The sequence below is a fragment of the Pinus tabuliformis genome, chromosome 7, assembly GCF_031772625.1.
Source record: "Pinus tabuliformis cultivar Carrire ecotype Pingquan chromosome 7, CPIR1, whole genome shotgun sequence".
NCBI lineage: Eukaryota > Viridiplantae > Streptophyta > Pinopsida > Pinales > Pinaceae > Pinus > Pinus tabuliformis.
In genome coordinates this window covers 507,935,104-507,958,240 of record NC_142293.1, presented here as the reverse complement: position 1 = coordinate 507,958,240, position 23,137 = coordinate 507,935,104, and the positions used below count along the sequence as shown (strand labels likewise).

The window sequence follows — 23,137 nt, the reverse complement described above, 5'->3', positions numbered from 1 at the left end:
AATGTCAACAAATCAACAAGCCCTTATTAGATGAATTACGCAGTTGCTTCACCTGAACAAATGGTAATAATCCTAAAGTTGGAAACTTCTAATTACAGTTGATGCAGGTTATTTCTTCTTCTTGATCTTGCAAAACCCTACATCCAGAAAAGAAATCTACTATTTTGGCTTCCTCAATCACCTCAAAAAATTCATCCTTTAGGTACTTAGAAGAAATTTTCAAGAATTTCCGACTCTTGTATTCTAATGTCTTGAAGTATTCCCAAAAAGCAAATACCCTTTTTTCTTTAACCCATCTATATGCGTAGTCAGAGTTATTTTTAATGTGGAAAAACTTAACACAAAATCTTCCAGGAACACAGACGCTCTTCATAGATTCTGGGGCATCTTTCATCAGGTTGATAACTTTAGCAAGCCAAACAGGTATGTCCTTTATCCTCTTAGATATCACCCAAAAGATATAACCCACACCAAATTGTTCAAGACGCCAACCCTCTGAACATTCAAAAGCCACCATATTCTGCAGAGATGATGGCTTGGAAACCCTAAAATCATCATACTATCCTTCTAATTTGCCTCCATCACCTCCTCCTTTTTGGGTTCGTTAGCATAGATCATTACTACAACCTCCACTGTACCATTTTGTCCTTCAATTTTATGGCTACATTAGTGTTCATACTTTTCACTGGCTTAGTTGGTTTATTCTTGAATTTTCCTGATTCATCTATAATGTCGCAAAACAGTGCCTGAAGCCTCTCATTTTCTGGTGCCTGATCCTCATCGCCGTTATTACGGCACTATAATTCACACCCCAATGATTCTGCATCACCCCTCTCGTGTCTTAGGCCTCTAATTATTTGGAACTACCTTATGACATTGTGGGGGTGGATGGCCATAGTGAGGACCACTATGACTGCCACATCATTTTCCATGAGGAAAATTTTTAGTAGTGTTGACATGAAACCAAGCATGAAAATATTGAAATGAACATATATTGATGATTTAGGATCACATTTTAGTAAAGTTTATATTCTCAGAAAGCTCTTACTATTAGTAAAAGGTGATGGTGATATCAAAATAAAGTTTTGATATGGATAGGAAAGATGAAATTTTTGATACCCACACCATCAATATAGTCTAGAGGGGATTGGATATGTTACAAGGTATCTACCTCTTCATGTGGTTTCTTCTTACTATAAATAATATATGATGAAATGTTGTTTCTTGCTAACCATGAAACTTCAATACAAAGTGGTTCTTAGATTCCCATGAACTTTATGGGGATACACTTTACCTCATTAGGCTTACATATTCATTAACATAGGTACACATAATTTCAACTTTCATTTTTCTAACCTTTTTTCTAGCCTTGGCCTTTGCATTTACATATAACCAAGACCATTTTCATTCCATCATGAAAACATTATTCAACGACCATTCCTTAACAGATGTTAGTTTCATGGATTTTTTATATCTGCACAATATACTTTTATATTTTTCACTTTGCTTTTCTTGCTTCTTATATTTGTGGCATAAATTCCTTCTTTATCTTTGTCATTTCTCCATTTCTGCTTTATCCTTTATTTTTTTCCATTTTCCTTACACCTTTATCTTTCACTTTCTATGCCCTTCGTTTGTTCCTTCACCATCCTTGTCTTTTATTTCTATTAATCATGTCTAGGAGTCCATCTACTTCTTCTTTTTTTGTTTTGACCAATTTTACAATTGAAAGATTTCCTTTCTTTTGTCAAACTTTAAATTTCCTTTGACACTAAATTGACTCAATGGTTTAAAGTAAAAAAATTCATCTTGAGTTTTACTCCTACCAACCTTTTACATCCTTAATTTCATGCACTTTTATGTAACTCAGACATTTACAAACCTTGTACATCCTTAATTTCTTGAAGTTTTATGTAACTCTTCAAGCCTAGACATTAACACCACTCATGTACCCATATATTTCATTTAAATAAAAAAAAAAAATCATATTGAGTTTTACTCCTACCAACCTTTTACATACTTAATTTCATGAACTTTTATGTAACTTAGACATTTACAAGCCTTTTATATCCTTAATTTCTTGAAGTTTTATGTAACTCTTCAAGCCTAGACATTAACACCATTCATGTACCCATATATTTCGTTTACCATAGACTCTTTTTTTAATTTTTTGAACATTTCAAAAATATACCATCCTAGATCCATTTTAACCTCAGTTTATGAAACACCTAGAGGAATCAAATTTCTCAAGGTGCAAAACATCTTTTTTAGTGCAAAAATTGAGGAAATGTTTACACTTTGAGAAATTTGATCTCTCTTAGCACTTGATAGATTTGGGATTAAGTTGGATCTAAGCTAGTTTCAATCATGCACGGTCACACAAAATTTGTAGAACATCTAATTATTCTGACCATTTTAAATATGTTAAATATGTCTAAGATTAATCTAGTCATAATTTTAAATTTTCTTGGTTACCTTAGTTTGTTGAGATGATATAGACTGTTAATAAATTGAATGATGAAATATGATGAAATAAAAGTTTTGAATGTAATGTGAGAATGTAAGAGTGTTGAATGATAGAAAATGTGTATAATAAGAATGTAGTCAACTACAAATAGACTTCATTGTGATTAGTCACAAACTATCTTCTTCTACTATTCTTATTGTCGCACCTATTAGTTTTTCCATATTTTCATATTCATCATATGAAAAAGGTGGTTGAAATCGTATACCATCCAAATCTTTATCTCAAGCTATTGTAGTAAACATCATACCTTCTGTCTCTTGCTCTCCAATATTAACAATACCTTTCTCCAAAGTTAGTCATTGTGGCTTATGAAGTGTTACACCCCAAGTAAGTTTCAATGCTAGTCGTTTTCTATTACCTCATTTGAATACAAAGTGACTAACAATGTTGCATGATGGAAAATAGTAATACTAAGAATGTCCTCAATTACAAATAATTTACAATTTCAAGATGCAAACATTTCAGGTAAGCAAAAATTTTATTTAAGATACAATTCCAATATTCTATTTATGGTTGAATTAGCATAACATAAAAATCAATGCATGTCGTTAATAATTTTTTTTTCTTACAATAAAATGAATGGACACTATTAGTCTAATTTGTCTGAAATTAATGTACAACATATGTCTAGTTACATCAAATCAGAAATCAACATCTACATTGAAATCAATGCATTTGGTGCAAGCAGTCAAATAGAATTAAAAATCAACATCTACACTAAAATCAATGCATCTACTACAAGAAATCAAATATGATTAGAAATCGACATCTACAGTGGAATCAATGTATCTAGTATATGAAATCAAATAGAATAAGGAATCAACATCTGCACTAAATCAATGTATCGAGTCCAATAAGTCAAATAGGATTAAAAATAAACATATACACTTAAATCAATGCATTTTTTGAGTGGAAAACCAAAATATTTATGGCTTTTTGAGTCCAACTTCTATTACCTTTCGTAAAAGCATTAATTTCTCTTCCTCTATGGTTAATAATGTTCAATATTATACAATACAATATAATATCTATATTTGTCTTTGTCTATCTCTTTCTTCTTTCCTCCTTCACCCCCGCCCCTCTACACATCTCCCTCCCTCTCTATGTCTCTCTCTTCTTCCCTCTCGCCCCCTCATATATATCTCTATCTCCCTCATATTCTCTCTCTCTCTCTCTCTCTCTCTCTCTCTCTCCATCATATTCTCTCCAACTCTCCATTATCACTCACTCTCCCTCTATCTATCTCTCCACCTTTCTCTCTCTATGTCTTTCTTCATCTCTCCCTGCCTCTCCCCCTCCAATTCCATCTCTGTCTCCTTATCTCTTTGAAGTCCTCTCTCTCTTCCTCCCTATCTCCCCCTTTCTCTCCCACCTCCCTTTGTCTTCCCCCTCCATCGCTCACACACACTCTCTCTATTTTTTTGTCTCCCTCTTTCTCTTCCCTTCCCCCCCTCTTTCTCCTATCCTCTCTCCCTTCCCTCCTATCTCCTCTCTCCATCACTCTCTATATATCCATCTCTCCCTTATCACTCCATATCTCTCTCTCTTTCCTTTCTCTCCCTTTCTTTCTCGTCTCCTCTCTCTCTTACCTACTCATATCCTCTCTCCATTACTCTCTATCCATCTCTCCCTTGTCACTCCCTATCTCCACCCCTTGCCCTCCCCTCCAACTCCAACTTTCTCACCCCCCTCTCCCCTCATCGCTCTCTCTCTTTGTCTCTCTTCCATCTCCCTCTCTTTTTATCCCCATCACACTCACACACACTCTCTCTCTCCATCCATATGATCTAGAATTATCACTTTGTTTAATTAATGATATATGTGAGGTTTATTATAATAATACTTACCATGGAAATGATTATTATTATAATATATTAGAATAACAATAATCAATATTATTGATTATTATACCAATAATAATATATAAGGAAATTCATCTATAATATTATCTTTTCATTTAATGAGATTTTTAATAAAATCAAATTTCCAAAAATAAACTTCATACCATTTCATGCTGGAGTGTTCGATTTCTCGATGATGCATAAATCATTCTCAAATTACCTTCACACACTAGAATAGAGTTACCTTCACTGAAAGATTGACAAACACTCACAGAAATTATATAATCCATAGAAATCAAAATCACAGAGTTATATTTGAATGCGGTGTGTAAATACATTAATCATTAAATATAAATCTTGGATCATTCATAAATAAGAACCTTTGAAGTGAAAGAAAGATAAAAGAATAACTGGTTAAAAAACACAATTTACATTATAGATAGACTATTTTTACTTTATACTTTATGTTAGATTACATCTTACATTAATTTACATTATACATTTATATATTTTTAAATTTAACAATTAATCTATATATATATATATATATATATATATATATAATTTTAAAATAAAACTCATCCATAATATTAACCTTTCATTTAATGATATTTTTAATAAAATCAATTTTGCAAAAGTAAACTTCTAACCATTTCAGGCTGGAGCGTTCGATTTCTCCATGATGCACAAATCATTCTCAAATTACCTTCACGAGAAGCACTAGAATAAAGTTACCTTGACTGGAAAAATTGACAAACACTTAGAGAAAAGAAATTAAAATCAGAGAGTTATATTTGAATGCTGTATGTAAATACAGCATTCGTAAATAATAACTCTTGAATTCAAAGAAAGATGGGGAGTCATTTTGAATGGAATCATGAAAATTCCTACATAACTTTACGACATGTTGCTGCTCCGCAAAAGCATCGTTCTCTAATTCCCTCCTTATTTAATTGGTAATCGAACGTTATCTCTTCCTCAGCCTCAATGTCTTTCTTCGCAAACAATGCAATTCGGCTCTCAACACCGACTGGCAATATCCTCGAAAAGCAATTGGGTGCGCACGAATGATTGATCAGACGCGCTACATTTCCCTGTTTTGTGGCATCAATCACAGTTTCTTTGTTGATTGTGAAGAAGTACGTGGAATGTCTACCCTCTGACTGATATCTCTTTTCTCTTAAATTGACAACACTATTTCTTATTATTTCGCCCCGATATTCTATCACCAGGTCCCCTCTTCGAATGGGTTTGATAGTAAAAAGACCATATCCATGAACTCCAGATTTCCCAAAGCGAAATCGCTTTTTTTCATTTTTCTGGCAGTAATCAAGACGCTCTCTATATGAAGAGAACTGTGGTGGATCTGCTTCTCCTTTTGTTTTTAATCTCTTGTTTATAGCTTCTCTGGAATGGTGGGAATATCCCACAGGTCGTTGAATTATGGAAGTTATGCCGGATTTTGCTTTCAGAGTATTATGCACAGAGCTTCTAGATGCATATTGTTCTTCTATTTTGCGGAGTGCAACTTCTTCTAGATTATTATCATTGCTTGAAGATGAACTCTCATCTGATGAATCTTCTGAATGTGTTACTGCAGCTGCTTCCTTTTGGATTCCCATATGTATAGAATTTAGATCAGGGATTCTTACACCCACGTTCGGATCTGGAACCCTATGAGAGGCGCAATAGGAAATGTAGGTGCATACATCCTTTCCTTCCTTATTCCAGTACGACCGCTCCATGTGATACCCTTCAATTAATGCACAAGTGGGATGGTAAAAAGTTTCACATTCCTCACACTTGATACAAGATCCCTGCATTTTGTTACAGACTACACATGACTTCCCAAAAGACTCTGGATTGATTTTCAATATCCCTTCTACAGGTTCCATAGTTTTGTCATTCACAAACGTTACTTCATTAGTAAAACAAGCACAGGTAACATGCACCCAAAATCCACAGGTTGTGGTAGGTTTCAGGGCACCGCCCATTACAGGGCAGAGGCAGCAGCGTTGAGGAGTAGTCTCTGTCTTTGCACTCACGCAAGCTGCGCAAAGCCAGTCGTCCAGCGATTCAATTGCACCATAACAATTTTCATGAACTCCAATATTGCATCCATTGCAGATGAAGATTTTATTGTGATACCAATCATCAGCTCCACGGCATATTGCACACCTTTCTGCTATCCAGGTTTCTTTGATTGGCTCGAATGGTTCTAGCAGCCACCCTATTAATTCTTTCTCCCTAATTTTGACTGGTGTCTGTCCTTCAGGGTTGAAGAATCCAAGGCCGCGAACCCCAGCTCCATAGGCCTCGTTAAGCCAATCAATGAGATACTGTTTGGAATCGCTGACTCTAATACTTTGCTTCCATTTCTTCCTCTTACAGCCTACGTGCTTTTCCCATTGCGACAGGCTCATGGACTTACCATTTTCACATCCGTTACATTCACAGAGGATCAAATGGCTATTAGTCACATAATTCGCCTCCTTGTCATTACAAACAACTGTAATGAGTTCTGGAGCAGTGAAAGGATTATTGTTTTTCTCTTTAATGAGAGAGGTTGCAAGGGCCCGTTGCTTCGGCGTGCATTGAGGACATGAATACTCGGTAAGGCCTTGTGGGTGCTCACTCCTTACCTTATCACAATCATAATGAACCCAAATCTTGCATTTTTTACATTGAAGCCAACCTCTTTTGGGGGTAGGACTCCATACCTTCATGCAAATGCCACAGTACTGATTGAACTTGTACAACTTGTAGCAACGTCGACAGATCGACGAACCCTTCTCAGATGAATTACGCAGTTGCTTCAGCTGAGCAGATGGTAATAATCCTGAAGCTGGAAACTTCTCGTTACAGCTACTGCAGGTTGTTTCTTCTTCTTGATCTTGCAAAACCCTGTATCCAGAAAAGAAGTCTGATACAGTGGCTTCATCAATCGCCTCAAAAAACTTATCCTTTACGTCCTTAGAAGAGCTTTTCAAGAATCTCCGACTCTTGTATGCTAATGTCTTGAAGTATTCCCAAAAATGGAATACCCTTTTTTCTTTAACCCATCTATATGCGCAGTCAGAGTTATTTTTAATGTGGAAAAACTTAACACAAAATCTTCCAGGAACACAAACGCTCTCCACAGATTCTGGGGCATCTTTCACCGGGTCGATAACTTTAGCGGGCCAAACAGGTATGTCCTTTCTCCTCTTAGACTTCACCCAAACGACATCCTCCACACCAAACTCCTGAAGCCTCGCATTTTCAGGTGTCTGATCCTCATCGCCGCTATTACGGCGCCCAAATTCCCCAAATTCATACCTCAATGATTCCGCATGGCCGTTGTCGCGTCTCAGATCTCTAATTCTTTTCCTGGAGTTCTCCATGATAAAAATAAAACAAAACCAAGATGAACCCTAACCTGATCTTTGCCTTGGAACGATGGTACGGCTGTATTGCAAACCCTAACTCCAATGGATCGTTACAAGATAGAGGGGACCTTTAAAAGCTCTGCGCTAACTCATCGCAGTTTGACCTGTAGCAGGACCAGTTAGAGAAGAAAATAATGCAAATCATGCTAAAATAAAACAAAACCAAGATGAAACCCTAACCTGAACTTTGCCTGGAACGATGGTATGGCTGTAATGCAAACCCTAACTCCAATGGGTTGTTACAGGATAGAGGAACCTTTAAAATCTCTGCGCAGTTTGACCTGTAGCGGGACCAGTTGGAGTAGAAATAACGCAAAGCAAAGAAATAATGCAAAGCAATTTGACCTGTAACAGGACCAGTTAGAGAAGAAATAATGCAAAGCATGCTAAAAATAAAACAAAACCAAGATGAAACCCTAACCTGAACTTTGCCTGGAACGATGGTATGGCTGTATTGCAAACCCTAACTCCAATGGATTGTTACATGATAGAGGGACCTTTAAAATCTCCGCTCGGTTTGACCTGTAGCGCGCGGGACCAGTTGGAGAAGAAATAATGCAAAGCAAAGAAATACAAGCCCGGTAGGCCTTTAAATAAGGGTAATCCGCTCCTAAAAATAAATAAACAAAAAGAAAAATACAAATTAAGCCGCGCGCGGTGTTAGAGAAAATTCCCCCTTGTTTACTCAACTCGATTTTCTATGTCCAAGTGGGAACAGTCCTATAAAGTGAAGAAGTGAATAGGTTCATTGGCAATGATTAATTTAGCCACAACACACATTCTCCAATTCTAATTTTATCATATATAACATTTTGCTTCTGAGGAAAATATTAACATGCAGAAAATTAATAATTTTAGATTTTGTTAGTGGGATGGGCATGTAATGATATTCAATAGATAATATGTTTTAAACTATTTGCAACTCATTATTCACTTATGGCATAGTATTCTACTTCATCATTATAGTACTTAATATTTATCTTGTTTCTCAAATCCAATGAAAATGTAAAAACATAATAATCAATTAACAAATCTAAATAATTTCCATTTCCTATTTCCTACGGACATAAAATCAAAAAAATTAAACTAATAATAAGGAGGAGCTGGTAGCAGCCACCCGCCAGTTCGAATAAAAGCAGAAGCCTACCTTCGTAAGTCGGTAATTGATCAAGGTTATTTGGGCTACGCCCAAGCCTGAAACTTAAATTAGGAATGGTTAGGGCCATCTATCTTTGTAATTTTATCATATTAATATGTCGTTTTATGGGATTATTTGATTTATTAGTAAGTATATAAAAGATTGGTTATGTAGAAGAGAAATTTATTGTAATAATTTTTTTAATTAAGATGATTATATATGTATATAAAGAATGGAATGGTGTAAGTTAATGACACTTTATCATAATATGTTTTGGTAATGTAAAATTATCTATTAGTATGGAGTGATGATTGGAAGTACTTACATAATATATTTGAATATGGTTTATAGAAATTTCGTAAAATTATGTGAATTTTGAGATTTTTTAAGAGTATGTTATTTGTCATGCAAAATATAATGCATATGTTTTTGTTAATATTAATTTTGAGTACCTAAATGATGGAATTTTACTAAAAATATTTATTGAATTGTAAAGATATATTGTTCTTATGGATAACTATTTTTCCAAAAAAATTATTTGATCTTGAACCTATATCCGAAGCAACCAAATCATCACGCACATATGCTTCCCACCTAGGAAAATTTTGAATTCAAAAAAGCATGTGTGCATGCTTAAAGCTAGGAAGATGTTGCATATTCCTTGCTCTAAGAATGTGCACAAATTTCTATCTTGAGGAAAACATATGCATTTTTAGCTCCAATAATACACACATGTTTCTAGAGATAGGAATTAGGGGAAGGAATGAGGTGTAGGAGGGTGGCATAGAGAGAAAGAGAGAGAGAGAGAGGGAGAGAGCGAACAGGGGGGGTGGAGATTGCAAAAGTGAGAGGGGAAGAGAAAGAGAGAGTGAGTGGTATTAAGGGGGAGAGAGAGAAAGACAGAGAGAGAGTTGGAGGGGGTTGTTGTGAGTGGAAAGATAGAAGGAGGAAGGAGGGGGTAGAGATAAAGAGAGTGAGTGAGTGATAGAGGGGAGAGTGAAGGGTGGAAAGAGAGTTGGGGGAAGAGAGAGGATGTAAAGCAATGATACCTACATACACATAAAATAGTTCAATATGAAGAAAAGCAAGGGACAATAAGAAGTTTACTCCAAAGTCCCCTAAGGGGGAATTATAAAAACTCAATCATTCCCATCTATCTTTTATTGTATGCATAATCACCTCCATAACTATGCCTATAATACCTTCTAAAATCCCTCCCAAAATGTTTCCATTGATCTATCCAGAGATCTTCATCCCTAAGATCTCTCATTTCTATCTAGACATATAGAATTAGTCTACATCATCATATTATTTCATTAAGCATTACAAATGAGAAATATTCATTAAATTGTTCGCTTCCTCTCTCTTCTATGTTCTTTATTCTTTGTGTTCATTTGTGGCCTTCTTTCTTATTTGACATTCTTCATTTTCACTTACAAATCATAAACATTGTTGAATCTCATATAAAAGAATCACTGTCCACTATAATACATGGGTCAACTGCCACTATATCCATTAGTTCTCTATGAAATTCCTTGTCATACATGGTTCATCAAAAAATTTCCACCACACATTTGTGTATTTATACTTGTAATATTACTCCTATCTCATCATCAATCATAATCTCCATCTTATTTTTCTAGCTTACCCATACCCATGCTCTCAATGCTCTTGCATTAGACTCCCACAGAACAAAATTTATTCATGGACTCCTTTCCATATGTTCCTTGTCACTTTCAAAACTAGTTTGCATTACTCTATCACATATTCAATAGTCATTTCGCTCTTGCACAAGTCCCTCTTTTATGACTTGAAATATGCCTAACTACTTCCTTACTAAGATTAGTATATTTGCCAACTGTGAACTACCTCAAATCAATTATTTTTCCCATGGAAGGTCTTCTCTTTATGAATTATCATAACATTCCTATCTTGACCCCTCATTTAATTTGTAATTAATTTGGAATTGTGTTTCCTGCGTCAGCATGGATGTGCCACTATTGCAACAAAAATGAACTCGATGAATCTAGGAACATTATACATGTAATATAAATGTTGGATTAATAAATATGTTTTCGCCACTAATTGTAAACATAAAAGCACCGAGATGGGCTATTATTTAAAATATGAGAGTATTGTGGTAGTTATCAACCAAATCATTGCCATGAAACTTGAATTTAAGTTTAATCATTTTCCCTCTTACCTAAGAACCATTTCATTGTGAATGAACTAGTAGTTAGTACAATCATCTTCATAAAAATGGAAGTTGGAGTGGTAGCTACAACAATGGTTCATAATTTAATCAAATGAATGAGTTGAGTACATTCCTTGTATTTTGAAGTTGACATATAGATTTCCTAGGATACTGAGGAAAATAAGGGATTGTATAAAAAAAAATGCACTGATTATGAAAGTTTTCGAAGGGGGTAGAGACCCATGAAGGAAAAAGAGTGAGACATTCATTCAAATATGAATTTCATTCATTCATGCATAGAGAGAGATACCCATAGAGAGCAAAAACACATGGGTTCCTGAGCAGTGAAATTCACAAATATAATGTTATCAATCCTAATTAGTTGAATGATTGTTGAATTTTTTTTGGAGATTAAACTACATTTTAGGTGCCCAAACATGGCTAGAAAAATTCCAATCATGGATTAAAATGATTTTGATGTGTTCTAGGCTATATACAAAATACTTTCTATGTATCAAACCCATGTAGAAAAGATTTAGACTCTAGCGAGGAAGAGTGGGTTGTGATCTGATATGAGTTGGTTGAGAAAGCCAAGAAAGAAGTGGGAAAATCATTGATGGACCAATGAATGGATTCCATTATTAAATTCATTAATCTAGAAAAGAGGAATCTGGTGATGATAAAGGCCCCGACTCAATTGAAAGTGAATATCTCTTATTTAATCATGTATGTCAAGGAGAGCTTTCTTCACTTATCATATTTACCAATTAGCTATTAGTTTTCCCCTTATGGTATCATGGTTTGGTTAAGGGGTGGCTAGCTATAGAAATATGATGTGTAGCTGAGCCTATGGTTGGGTGGAAAATTCTCATTCCAAAATTGGTTTCTGGCTTGGGATTTTGAACAAAGTGTTGTTATTGTCCATCCACATTTGTATTGTTTTGTGATATGATTATGGCATAGATATACATATTCATGCAAATATCTAAAGTAATGTTTCAATTTGATATAGTTCAACATGAATTAATATTAACTTGAGTTTACCAAAGCTTATGGAAATCATTTTGTCATATTTAGGGGTAGAGGCTGCTAAATTTTGGTGGGTAGTAACCTCTCATACGTATGCACATTTACATGTTAAGGATACTATTATTTTTGCTAAGGAATACATAAAGTGTGGTGTTTAGTAACCCCTAGTAAATATGATTGAATTTGAAACTTCAACTATATAAGTTCTTATATGTATGAAGCAATGGTTGCATAAATTTTAGAGTTAGTAAATGCTAGCAAGAACCTGTTTTACTTAAGTAAATGTAATGAATTCTAGTCATAGTCCTTTCCATAAGTGAAACTTCCTTTAATACAATATGTATATAAGAATGTTTATATTTATATAATCATTGACATTCATAAATTTCTCTTATATCAAAAAAAGAAATTCTAAGCATGAGTTTTTACCAAATAAATATATTACATGCTATTCATAATTTTGAAGAAAGTTTAATCCCTGCTAACGACTAATAAAATTCCTCTAAAGTTTATTGGAAAACATGCAAATGGAAGAACTAGTGAGATTTTACCTAGTAAAACGTGAAACTTAGCAGAGGATCTTAATAGAGGCCAACATAAGACCTGCCGAGGACCTTATAATCATGTAATTATAATTTATAAGGTTGAGAGAAGGGGGGCATAGATTCCAATTTCTTAGGTAAAGAGATTGCCTTAGGAATGGGTTGTTTTAAATATCATTCCTTGTTGGCCTAATTGGTTTTAAATGGGATGAATAGGAAATAAAATTAACTGAAAAAGAAGTGGACAAGCTTAGGTGTCCTATAGCCCCAATTGTAAGTAAGAAGAGGACAAAAATTTAAAGGCGACATGGGTTGCGTTGTCTAAATGGGTTGATCATGTAAAGATTTGGAAAATGATAGATGGTTGGTCTACCAGGCGAGCACAAAAACATGTGGAGCAGAGGGTCATTATTTTATGCGTTGAAGGAAGAGACCCTATGCACATTGAGAAAGAACAACCATGAGAACATGATACCAAGGAGTCTCCTATGAAAGACGAGCAAGGGAGGCTGAGAGGCTCTTAGTCATGAGGGCTTCACTGCGGAGCAATACCATACCACGTGGGTTCATATTAGGGGATATATATTGAGAAGAAAATGGCATAATATATTAGGGGTTACATACGGGGTAAACTAGTTTTTTTATTTTTAATGAAAAAATGGATGCCTACAATATCTAGTGGAAGTAGAGTTTTTTTAATTTGGGAAGGTGTATTGGGTTCATATTGGTAGGGGGTTGAATAATGTTATTTTTATGGGTATTTTCCAATATGTAATAAAACTAAGGGCATCGTTTAATATGCCACGAATGCACGTGATAGGTCAGAGGTTCAATGAGTGAATCCCCGGTACTCTTGCTGAAAAAAAAGGATGTCAAGAGGCTCTTGCTAAATAGAGGAAGGAGGTTGTCAAGATCTATGAAATCATAAATAATTCATGTTCATATGCAGTGAAGAGAACATGGAAAATAGGAGTTTGAGAGGCTCCTAATGAGTAAGATGAATTGTTGAGAGGGAAAGAAAAGAGATGAGGACTAAGAGAATTTAGATAGAAGCTTTGATGATAACTAGTTGAGAAACCCATGAGGCTTGCTAACTGATAATCACAGAGTAGTGGTTATGCCTTACAGGGTTGATAATTACACTATAATCTATATTGGTTGATAACCTTTGAAAGGTGGAGGCACCCAAGACTAGTGGGATGATAACACCCAAGGGAAGTTCAAGGGATTTGGGATACGAACATAGGTGGAAGATTCTACTAAGTTTCTAGAAAGTGCACTCTTATTCCTTCAAAGGTAACATAGATGATAAATCATCAATGCCATTATATATATATATATATATATATATATATATATATATATATATATATATATATATATATATATATATATATATATTGAGACTCTTTGTGTCCAAATACGTAGAGATGTTTGGACGTTGCATTGAAAATACCTCTATCTAAAGGAAAGTGTTCCCTGTCTGAGGTGAAATAGTTGAATAGTTGGTGGGTGAAGGAAGTGTGGCCTTGAGACACCTTGTTTCAGCTGATGATATTGGTTTAATTCCCCGATTAGAAGATGGTTGTATGTCAATGAAGTGGTTCACTATGTTTATTTGATTTTGATAGTTGGTAGGTGGAAGTGAGGAAACATCTAGACACCTTGTTTTCGCTGATATTATCAGTTTTAAACTCCTTTGGAAGCATTCTACCTCAAAATTTGGAATCTCGCTCGGGGGTGACAACTGTAAGAAAGACTTGGTTGTAGCTTGTCTATGGATGTGTGGAGACTTGAATCCCAACTCTTAATTCCCGTATCAATCGACTTAAGATATATGAGTTGCATGTGTCATTAAATGATATATGAATGTTTATGGTGCACTTTAAATGCCTTTTAATATTATGCTCATGTTTGATATGTCATTTCAATAACTATGCTAGTGCTGAGGGATTTTGATCCCTATATGAATGTGTGGATGCTTATAGATTTATTATGTGTTGGTTAAGATTGGCTTGTCCATGTTGTGCAATGGAGTTCCTTGTGTGATTAGGAAATTCTATTTTCTTGCATGGTTTGGGAATGATATGGTTCCTTATGTTATTTTGAGCTTAGATTCCAATTTAATGGCATGCATGTATATGAGAATATATTATTTTCTCAGTATGGGATATTTTCCAAGTTTCTTGAGTGTCAAGAGATGGGTAAGTCTATGTAATATTTATTGTTTTATTAAGTTGTTGAAGGAATGAATCGAGCTAATGTGTTTAATTTGAGCTTGAAATCAATCTAATTATTTGAGCATGAAGGAAGGGAAAATCCTTGCTATAAAAGTGCTCTTCCTGTGTTTAATTATTTGCATAACTAGCATGTATATGTGGTTGGTGTTTATTTAGTGTAGGAAGGGCAACATCATTTGTATGAGTAATATATATATATATATATCTATATATATATATATATATATATATATATATATATATATATATATATATATATATATATGCTAAATGGTAGGTTAAGCCTTGCGAAAATATCACGAGAGATGGTGTAAATAAGTATATACACATTGGTTGGGTTGAAGCCCTTATAAGCTCCATAAATATATGCATAAAATCATACAGAAATGAGTAGGGGTTGAGTTCAAGTTGTTAAGGGGCTTGGTCCATGCCCATGTACATGGGCGCTATGACCAAGCACCAAGCGCAGATGAGCCCAGACCTTAATTAAGTGCAATGGGGTTGAAATTCTAGGGCCTAGAGGGGAAAAGTGACTTGAGCTTAACTGTTCTATTTCTAGGAGCCAAATCCAAGCTCAAAGGTAGGAGAAATTTGGATTGTCGAAGGGTGTAAATTCATGGATGTTGGATGACCCTGGCACTTTGTCCCCACAATTCTTAAGGGGAGCACCAAAGGAAACTATCAGGATAAAATCCTTGAGATGATGTTGAAGTGGGGCCATTGTCAATGCTTGACAGAACCCATAGATATGGGGCACATGATGTGGAGGATGTGATAAGGAACAATGTCACCTCGGTGCTTACAACTGGTGATGTCACCCCAAACCCCAAATATTTTGAAAGGAGGCATGGTTAAAGGTCCCAGGGTGACATGGCACATGGAGCTCATTCAGGTGGGTGAGTTCCATGTGATGTGGGAGTTATGGGATTGTTGAAATGAAACCAACTTCTTTTTTTGTGTAATGGGTGCATAATGTTAGAGTGGGAGGGACTTGTCACATAGCCCATGTAACCTTATAGCATTCATGTGGGGCACAATATGAAATCCCCAAGGTGTTTCTCCTTAGATGACATGGAATCCGCGAGCCCTTCAGTTGAGATTTGTCTTAAGTTGCATGCTGTTATATACCTAGGGGGGATAATATGGGGTACCAAGGGAGGTACCCAAGGTAATAATGTAATAATGGGATGGGCCATAGTAATAAATAAGGTGGTTAACCCATGTCATGCAAGGGACCACAGTAGTTAATAATAATGTAATGGGCCCATGGTATTAGTTGATGGTATGAGGGAACCATGGTAATAACCCATGGTATTGTATGTATGAGGCCTATATAGAGGCTAGAGATTCCATGTGGAGATATAGTAGAGGATTATTGTACGAACAAGCATATGGCTTGTGGAGTGTTCTCCTTCCTTAAGGAGTGAATGTATGGTGTTGCCCTACCTTAAGGGTTTTGATAATAAAGAATCATTTCTATCTATTTTGATCTTGTTATTTATTGAGTATATTTGTATTCTCATATATTTTTGGATCAGATCTACAACACATGTATCATACACAAAGTTCTGTGGAGTACCCTTGTCATATATAATTATAAGCTCCATGTAACCCCAAAGATATTCAAAGGAGAATTGCAATGGGAAGCATCAGGACAATTTGACTAGGGTGATGTGATGTTGAGGGCCCACAAAATGGTTATATGCACTATGTGTGTGTGTGTGTGTGTGTGTGTCTACAAATATATAAACATATGGGGCTCAACTATATTTTGGTGGACACATATGCATTTACACCCAACCCTTGGATGTGGCAACCAATCATGAATGGCTCGGAAGTTGTTATGTGGGTGATGAATTGGATAGCCATGTAGGTGCCACATGGAAATTCAAGATGACATGGTACTATCTAGTATGTCTATCTTTGATTGGTCATATATTTTGATATGGGTGTCATATTGTGATGAATTTTATGTCGTTGGAAAGGTCTCAATGAGATGAATGTAGTGATGCTATCCTTTTGAAGTTTTGAGGTAGTGGACTAAGATAAAAGAATTATAGCCCACTTCGATAATTGGACCTGTTGGCTTGATGGGGCTTAACCAAGGTTCGGAGTTAATTAGCCAAACAAATCCCTGTACTATTGGCCCTTCCGGCAACAGCCCGCAGAGCACGGATTGAGGTCTCACCCAAAGCAGTATGGGGGGATGTTGGAACCAAGTTTCCGCACCCTTGAGATGTTTGAGGTGTCACTTTAGTCCAACTGTGAATCACCTTCGTGCAGGTCCCTTCGTGCTCTCTCCTGACCTGTAGTATCTTTGCGGTTGATTATAAGTATCTTTGTGGAACCCTAGCTAGGGACGGTGCTGCTAAGGCAACGATTGGTGCTACTTCCCTAAGTTATACCATGGATCTTACTTACCTTCCTTATAAGAGTTAGTTAACTTCGCACAAACAGATACTTATCTTATGTTCACTTATTGAACACATTCATATAGGTTCGTGCAACATATAAACAGTAAACTTGCAATTCATACCCAATATAAATTAATGCACAAAATACGAAAAGATACACAAAATGATAAGAAACTCCTCTTTATTAATTCTCCAATTGGTTATAGACTCGACTCACCCTGCGCACTCAGCTGCGGACTACTAGGCCTTTGCGCACTCAGCTGCGGACTACTAGGCCTTTGCACACTCAACTGCAGAGCCTTCTCCTACCTTACGACTGAAAGACATGACTTTACACTCTGACCCAAACTCAATGCTTCATCTTTTTCCACTTAGATTAGATATACCTTACAACTTAGAGCTTCACTCTATTTATACAATCCCATGGTCCATGGACCATGGGGAGATCTCTCAAGCCAAAATTATATTACAAAAGTAAGGGCAGGCAACCCTATTACTCAATTACAATCTTCGGGCTCCGTGCCCATAATCGTGGAGTCTTTACATTGGACTTAGTCAAAACTTGGGCTCTAAGCCCCAACACCTTCCTTGGGGGATCCCACACCCAATAGGCCCTCAACACAAACATAGTGACTCACCCTCAATTCACTCAGTCGGTGTGAAGATCTTCACGCGAAGACCTCCCAATTCTGCTCAGACCGCTACAAGGTTGGCAACGCACTGAGAAACTGCCTGTTGCATCTCCTGGATGCGCTGTTTGGAAATTGGAGAACTACTTTCCTGCATTTTCACGTGCGTCCCCTACATCTATGCAAGCTTGCCTTCAATTGTTGTTGTGATGATGAAGGCCTCATAAATCCATGGTTAGACGCGCGCCTTCAAAACAGCTTCTTTGTGCCACACCACGTCTACCTGCTCCTTAAGTGCCTTCGCCTGTTGCATCCGTGCGAGCCTTTGTGTAAGGGCCACCATCTATGTGGTCCCTTTTATGTCGTCATACTGTTGCTGCAGCTCACACGCCTCTATCTCCAAGCGTTGTATGTTTGGGTCATCCTGCGGAGTGGTGATAACCTCAAACGACTCTTCCAACATGTTGGTGCAGTCCTTCACTACATTGTTGATCTCTTCGATTCCCACTATGATGGCTCTGGTACGTTGTTCCCTCACCTCTAGAGGAGTTGAAGGTTGCACCTCCAAACGTAGCTCAACTATCTGGAGGTTCGGCTCTAGTTGAACCTTGGCTATCTCTTCTCGCACTTCGCACACCCCCACTGCTAACCTTTGGATGCGTGCCTCTGCTGGTGCCTCAGCTGGGATGGCCAACTCAGGGACCATTTGGTAGGCTTCTTCAAGTACTTGCACCATCTTCCTATTCTGTAACATGACCTTGTCACGCTACAAGCTCAACTGCTCCATGTTGATCCTTTGTTCGCTCAACACCTGCAGTGCGTTGCTCTCCCTAGCCCGTAGTTCTGCAATAATCTCATCCTACAGAACATAGAGCGTCTTCTGATGGAGTGCAGCCATGTTGATACATATTCCCTTCAACGCACTAATCATGGGTCAATCAACATCCTTTGCTATAACCAGTGCCCCCTTCGACAACACTATTGTGTTGGTCATGTGAGCGCGCCACATCTCCTCTACTGCGGTGGTTCCTACTTCGAGGCTGGTCAAGAGAGTGCCAGCCTTAGGAGCATGCACCTGCAACTCTTGAATCTGCGCTCGGAGGACCCCCAACACAATTTGATTCTCCTCTGTGAACTACTAGAGGGCCTTTGTAGTGACATCGTGCACTGTTTCATGCAGATCTCCCTTAGTGAGGGTGATCAGGTCGAAAGAAGTCTTAGATGCTTTTGACTTCTTTGGTGGCCCTACCTGCTCTCTCAGGAACTAGCGCTTTAACTGTGTTGATGTTGCTTGTGGGTCCGTGCCACCCTCCTCTGTCTTTGTTTCCATCTCCTGTTCCTACTCAGGCAAAGGCGACTTCTGGCCCTCGTGCTCCTTTTCTACTGCCATTTTCACTTCTACTACGACCTTCTGCTATTCTTTTGCTGTCTTCATAGTGTCCCATGCTTCATGCGCCTTTGTTGTTGCTACCTCTTTCCTTATTTTCTCTGCCAACTGTGCCACTCACAGTTTGGCTTCCTCCTTCTTTTTCTGTGTAGTAGACTTGTCTGTGTCCACCACGGAGATGTCTGGAACGCACCATTTCGGCAGCCACGCTTCAAGTACATCAAAGATAACATCATCCATGGCTATGTACAATAGTTCATTCCACTTCTTCGCAGGGTCCTTGCGCGCCCTAATGTAGATGTGATGGAAGTTCACCTTGAACTCCACGAAGCTTTGTAAGCTATTATAGAAAGTGGGTGATAGTCGCGCTTGTGGTTAATCCCCATTTTCAGGTTCATCTTCATGAACACCCAGAATATTTTACTGTCCCAGATCCTGTGCATGTCTTTAGTGGCCCACAGCAAATCGTACTTCCTGACCTTTGGGAGATCCCGCACAATTGTGGGAAACTGGCTATCCTCTGACAATTCTCCCGTCACCAGCACTATGGATAGCAAAAGCCATGCATAGTGGAAGGTTTTCCCCTGTTCCTGTGCCTCGCGAAAATTCTCCAAGAACTCATTGCACAAGTATTTGGACCAGTTAAACTGAACTCTCTCGGCGCACTACTCAACAACTACAACCACTGGCGCGGACACCTCATCCGTGTGGCACTTCCACATGACCTTACCTGCCAGTATCTGAGTCACAACTTTGAATTCATTTTTGTTGATACTGGAGATCGCGCGGCCCCTCTTTTTCTTCTCCACTTTGTACTTCTTTTTCATGGCCTCCATGATGGCCAAATCACTGCTTTTCCTTCCAAAATGTTTATTGGGTCTTCTCCTTTACAAGGGAGCTAGGTAATTCTATGGATCAAGTGGTCCATGATGGGGATGGGCTCATACAGCTACAAAAACCCATCATGCACTAGGAAGAGCAGTTTCCTGATGACTAAGATAGTCACTGGGATGCGATGGTAGTGCTGCACCCAGAGCAGTTTCAACAACATTGCCTTTTCGACTCCACGCAACCACTTACATGGCTCTAACTCTATGACTCCTGTCATGGTGTGTTTATTTGGATTCATGAGGTGTGCAGTTGCCAAGTGCGGGAATTTCTCATGGTTAGTGAGATCCCAGTCTTCGAATTTTAAACTTGGCACCCTTCCCAAGTGCGCTCCTTCGAAAATGATATCGTGAGGTAACAGCGGATTCTGTAGAGGGATTTTATTATCATCCAAGTACTTGGGCACCTTTTCCTTCCCTTTCCACAGAGGGACATAAGCAAGCAACCTAGTTAGAGTGGCCTTGCCCTTGGTTTCTTCCTACATGCCCTCATCTTCATCCTCTTCTATTATGATGTCCTCAAGGTCTTCTTCCTCCTCATCGATTTCCAGGTTAACCACTTTCTCTTTTTATTCCATGTTCAATTGAGTTCGTAGCGGGTTTTGAGGGGACACATGCACTGGAATCATGGGCTATTTATCTTTCTTTAGTCTCAGCATGCAGGGTGATTTAGGGATCTCCAGAGTTATCCCAACACTTTAAGGGGCATCTATTATTGTTATGGCCTGCGCGGCTTCTTCGGTAGTTATTTCTGCGATTTCCCTGATTTCTTCAGACACTGCCATTATGTTTGTCTGGAATTATCTCAACTTCTTGACTGGGTGCTCAAATAATGCTCACAACAAGTTAAACAGGTCTCAGCTCAGAATACTCGACAGCGCAATTCTCAAATGACCAAGTTTTTTTTTTGCTAGGCATCCCTTTTTAATTTATAGCCCCTTTTGAATTTGAATTCAAACGTTCCCCCCAAATCCAGTCCATTAATGCTCCCTTGGAAGCAGGTTTTCCCAAATCTTACCCATAAAGCTCGCCTTAAATTATTGCCACCTAATCCATTTGGTCTCAAACCAAGCATCACATCGTGAATAGTGACTATAATGGTCACTTTCCAGCCAACCCAGTAGTTGTGCTGTCACAAACCCTGTGACACTTCGCGCAACTACTGGGCAGAGTAGTTTATAGTCCTATGCCTCCCTTCAACTACCTAGAGTGCTAAGACTATGATTCCCATGACTAGTTAGGTGGCCGTGCCACCGGTATATCACTTTGACTGAATATCATTTACTCTTTCTAGAAAGAGTTCGTCTTTTAACTTCACTACCCGAATCGTGCATTTTTTCATCTGCATCGTGCCATCTTCCATGATTCTCTTAGTAATATGCAGTCCAATCCAAGGCATCAAACTTATCAATTCTTGGTGGTAGTCTCTAAATCTATCAACACAATCATGTGCATCTTGTTTTATCACCACAATATTCTTATCGAAAAAATCCTTTCTCATCCCTTCCTCCAGCTTCTTGAGTTCTTCTTCCACAATGGTGCTTTTCTCCCTTAAATGAGTTTTTCATTCATGATTCCTTGGAGCCTAAGACTACCCTGCTAGATCTCTCCATTAGGTCCCAAGAATTCTTCTTGCTCCAACCATGCAACCCCTCCTTTCAAGGCTTCGCGATCCGTCCTATCTGTGGGCGTTACTATGCGTGGACTAGGCATGATATAATTCATTGGTAAGTCATCGTTTGCTTCATAAACTAGCCTAGAAGGCATTTGTCCCATCAATTTCTTACATGTCTCCCTATAATCCCATTACATACCATGTTCAGTGCTTTGCATACTTTGTTAAAGGTTTCCACATTAATACCTGTCTGTGCACTTGTTCTTTCCACACTCTGTTATTCCAACTTGAGGAGCCGGTCATGCAGTTGCCCCCCCAGCACATATTTATTGACCATATTTCCCCTCGCGAAGTTCATGTACATCTGCGTAGGTTTCTTACCATATGCCTGTACCCACCTTGACATATGCACGTGTGGACCATCCTGGTCATGGTATTTATCAGCCGACTACCTTATACATTTCCCAAATCATGTGTGCATCATCCTTCTACATGCACGCCAGTCATCAAAGTTTCCTTTGTGCGTTACCCACCATCTTGTGGACATAGCATGTAGCACCCAATTCAAGGCTTCGAAATGCTACTTCTTCGGTACTTCTCCCTAAAATCTGCCCAAAAAAGCATCTACCTCACCCAATCCATCATAAGTAGACAAATCTCTCATTTCCATTGATAAGCATCGCAATGATCTTGTCATCATATTATAGTTAAGTGTGGTTACCTCATGCAACCTGTTCTGCCATCGCTCTATCTCCTCATTCCAATCTAAAGTACAGGAGCTTTCATGATCCCATGAGATTCATCCATCTGCAGTGGAATTTACCCAGTCTTCTTCTCACGTAGTTATCTTGTAGATACAATCTAAGTCATCGTTGCTTTCATAGTCACGCACTGGCTCAGTGTAGCACGATCCCTCAGTAGGGTCCAAAGGTATCACTACGTGCAGAGACTTCTTTTCAAAAATCATCTTGCACTTCTTCAGGTTAATCACCCCATTCATGTTAGTGGCCCAATCGATTCCTAAGAGTGAAAGGTAGGGATTGTTGTCATCAACAATCTATATCACATCAAAGTCGGCTAGTGCACTCACTCCTTCAATATCCACTGTGATTCCAGGAAATCGCCTTAGGGGTATTATCTTTTGTTGGTTCGCCATGTGCAACTAGATAGGATACCATTACAGTGTCGGCCTCCCCATGCACTTCCATGTCTGCTTCGGCAGGACATTCGCATCCGATCCTAAATCCAAAATTACTTGGTCCATCT

General features: G+C 37.9%; 1 protein-coding gene across 1 annotated transcript; it reads right to left on the bottom strand.

The window, feature by feature from the left end:
- Positions 1-5,255: 5,255 nt before the first annotated feature.
- Positions 5,256-7,751, bottom strand: LOC149248271 (histone-lysine N-methyltransferase ATX3-like). Its single transcript, XM_089448643.1, has one exon. The coding sequence runs from the start codon at positions 7,749-7,751 to the stop codon at positions 5,256-5,258; it is 2,496 nt and encodes an 831-aa protein (XP_089304769.1).
- Between the last annotated feature and the right edge of the window lie 15,386 nt (positions 7,752-23,137).

What these genes read in the sequence shown, in the direction of transcription:
- LOC149248271 (XM_089448643.1), bottom strand. Translation starts at nt 7,751, where the DNA reads ATGGAGAACTCCAGGAAAAGAATTAGAGATCTGAGACGCGACAACGGC.